At 39.6% G+C, this 2,497-nt stretch overlaps 1 protein-coding gene across 2 annotated transcripts in view; it reads left to right on the top strand.

Moving 5' to 3' along the window:
- The window catches only part of LOC137967847 (uncharacterized), a 4,963-nt gene extending 3,248 nt beyond the window's left edge, over positions 1-1,715 (top strand). The window contains exon 4 of one of the 2 annotated variants that reach the window (XM_068814437.1): positions 91-1,715. In XM_068814437.1, coding sequence (XP_068670538.1) covers positions 91-150 — 60 coding nt within the window. In that variant the 3' untranslated portion in view covers positions 151-1,715. The remainder of the gene's footprint in view (positions 1-90) is intronic. The other variant, XM_068814436.1, reaches the window with a different exon arrangement.
- The last annotated feature ends 782 nt before the right edge of the window (positions 1,716-2,497 follow it).

Genomic DNA, 2,497 nt, shown 5'->3' with positions numbered 1-2,497 from the left:
TTACCAACTATGTGGGATAATGCATGTCTTCAACAAAATACATCTCTAAAATAAATCTATAAATGCACCTTTTCCCTTTTAAATTTTTAGACTATTGGAATGGTTCAAGAATTCCACAATGCAAATCCCACCGTGAATACCAGAGGTTGAACAGAACGCGCTTAAAGAAGCTGATGACGGCAGACAGTGTAACATATACGTAAATGGCGTAAATGGCGTAAATGGCGTGTATACCTGCCAACTCTCCCGGTTTTCCAGGATCGGAAGTTTCCAAGTTTTCCATCAAATCTCCTGGGAAATACCTACCAGGGCTTTTTTCAAATTGTTTTATCAATTTCGTTACTTTCGAGGTGTCAAAAATTAAAATAAAACAAGAAGTGGAATTAATGCTCTTATTGATCTCAACAACACTCAATCTCAACATTTGATGAAGAAAACCGCCTCAGCACGTTTTAGTTGACATCTCAAAACGCAAGTTTACTCCGGCCAGTCTATTTTGTTGCATATTTTAGCATACATTATTTACTGAATAATGCGACTCCGAGATAGCGAACCAATCAGATTGCTCGAAACACCAAGATCACTCATTGACTATATACTATTAGTAAAATCCAACTAGTGGTCTATTATCAATGCTGCGTTCTGATTGGTTGAGCTACTTATAGGCGATTTGTTATAGCCCACTAGTAGCAAAAGCGCCGGCAATATTTGTAATGTTTTGGCGGCAGAAAAGGATTAAAGTCTAGCTTTAACTAGCGAAAGATGTTTTGTCTCGATATTTTTTTGACCAACTAGTTGGATTTTACTAAAACAATTATTCCTCTCGCCCTCATGGCCTCAGAGTCAATAGCCCATTCGGCCTTCGGCCTCGTGGGCTATCGACTCAGAGCCCATTCGGGCTCTAGGAATAATTGTTAATTACCATGAGGATATTCTCTTGCTAACACTAATTAGTTAGTGGGGAATTCTCCGTAAAACAAAAATTGATCGACATTATTCTTTGCAATAAAGAAGGCAGAAGTTTTGTACCTTCATGAATTGGTAAAGCGGCAAGAGATGGAAACTAGTTTCGGGTCTTTTACATATCGAAAAAAACTCCCTTCTCACACAATCACTGTAAAACTGCACTCTTCGATCGTTGGCCTGTTCCAGGTTCTCAGTTCGTAGGAACCTGACAAAGGAGCACGATAATCTGCACTCGACGTTTCCTCGCCCTCGTCGCAATTTCGCTGTGTACGAATCACGCAACAGTAATACCCTGTAGCGACCCTTTCTTAAGGCACTTATCTGTCAGTAAGACTGACATGGATTTTTTAACGCCTTGGACACTGAGTGAAAGGAAGGCTCAGCTGTTGTTCCCGAAAACATTGTGTTCGACCCATCTGACTTGAAAAGTTGAAACTTTGCAACTCATAAAAAACGCAAGGACTAAACCACAATTTCTCGTTACCATTTAAAGTGGTAAAACTATCTATCTTCGCAATCAGGATTATAAAACCAGTGGAACGATTCCAAGAAAAGCGGATGTTCTCAAAATAAAACAAAATAAAAACAAAAATCTGTGAATTGTTTAAAAATCAATTTCACCAATTAGATCATTTCTTTTATAAGGAAGATTTTCCTTAAGTTTCTTAAGCTGTAGTCTTTTTTTACCACCAAAGAAAGCGCTTCGCTGCGGAATATAACTAGTAAGCAATCACCACGTTGAATATTTGATACCACATACTATTTCAACGTTACAAGGGCCAGATTATAATAAACCACGTGTTTCGGTGGGAGCACATTAGTGACCCCTTATAACATGATAGTATCATGAAATCTCGGGGATATTCGTCATTGTACGCGGAACTACCGCCACGTGTAGAGGTACTGCTTACTGGTTCCAGTTGTTTTTTATGTCTCCCTATGCCCCAGGTATTTCGCCTGCGCGTGCGCATGTTTCATAACTGTAGTGATTATTATCATAAAGAAAAAATGCAATAAAAGAACCAACAAACTAGATCCCAAGTCGACGACATCGAGCTGTAGATCTGCTTGAGTGCAATTAACAAAGGTGTGATGTCACGTTGCGGCGACTTCGGAGGTACCGCACACAATGGTTTAACCAGCATTAAAAACACCGAAGGAGTGATCTCAAATGTCTAGGAGATCAAAAAGGTCGAAGAGGCTTCAATACTTCCAGCCGATTGAAATAAAGGTGTATCTCTGTTTTTTTGGGATTCCCACTCGTAAGCAACCATTTCTGTTTACCGTGTATGAACCGTACCACGATAAAATTTAGATCATTCTTCAGGGATGCGTTTTCATTTGGGTTAACTTTGCTCTCCTCTGCTAAGTTTAGTTTGCGGGAAGGAAACAGTTTTCGTTTCATTCACTCTTCAATTTTTAAATTAGCTAAAACTACAATGATATCGCGCACCCTCGTTCGAGGCCGACTAATTACTAAAGTGTCTTAATGTCAGTGGCGCATCGCTCGCGGCCTCTGAAATAACTCGTG

This window comes from Montipora foliosa, chromosome 8, assembly GCF_036669935.1.
Source record: "Montipora foliosa isolate CH-2021 chromosome 8, ASM3666993v2, whole genome shotgun sequence".
In the NCBI taxonomy this organism is placed as follows: Eukaryota; Metazoa; Cnidaria; class Anthozoa; order Scleractinia; family Acroporidae; genus Montipora; species Montipora foliosa.
The sequence above is the reverse complement of the archived record's forward strand: the minus strand, read 5'-3'. Positions and strand labels throughout refer to the sequence as shown.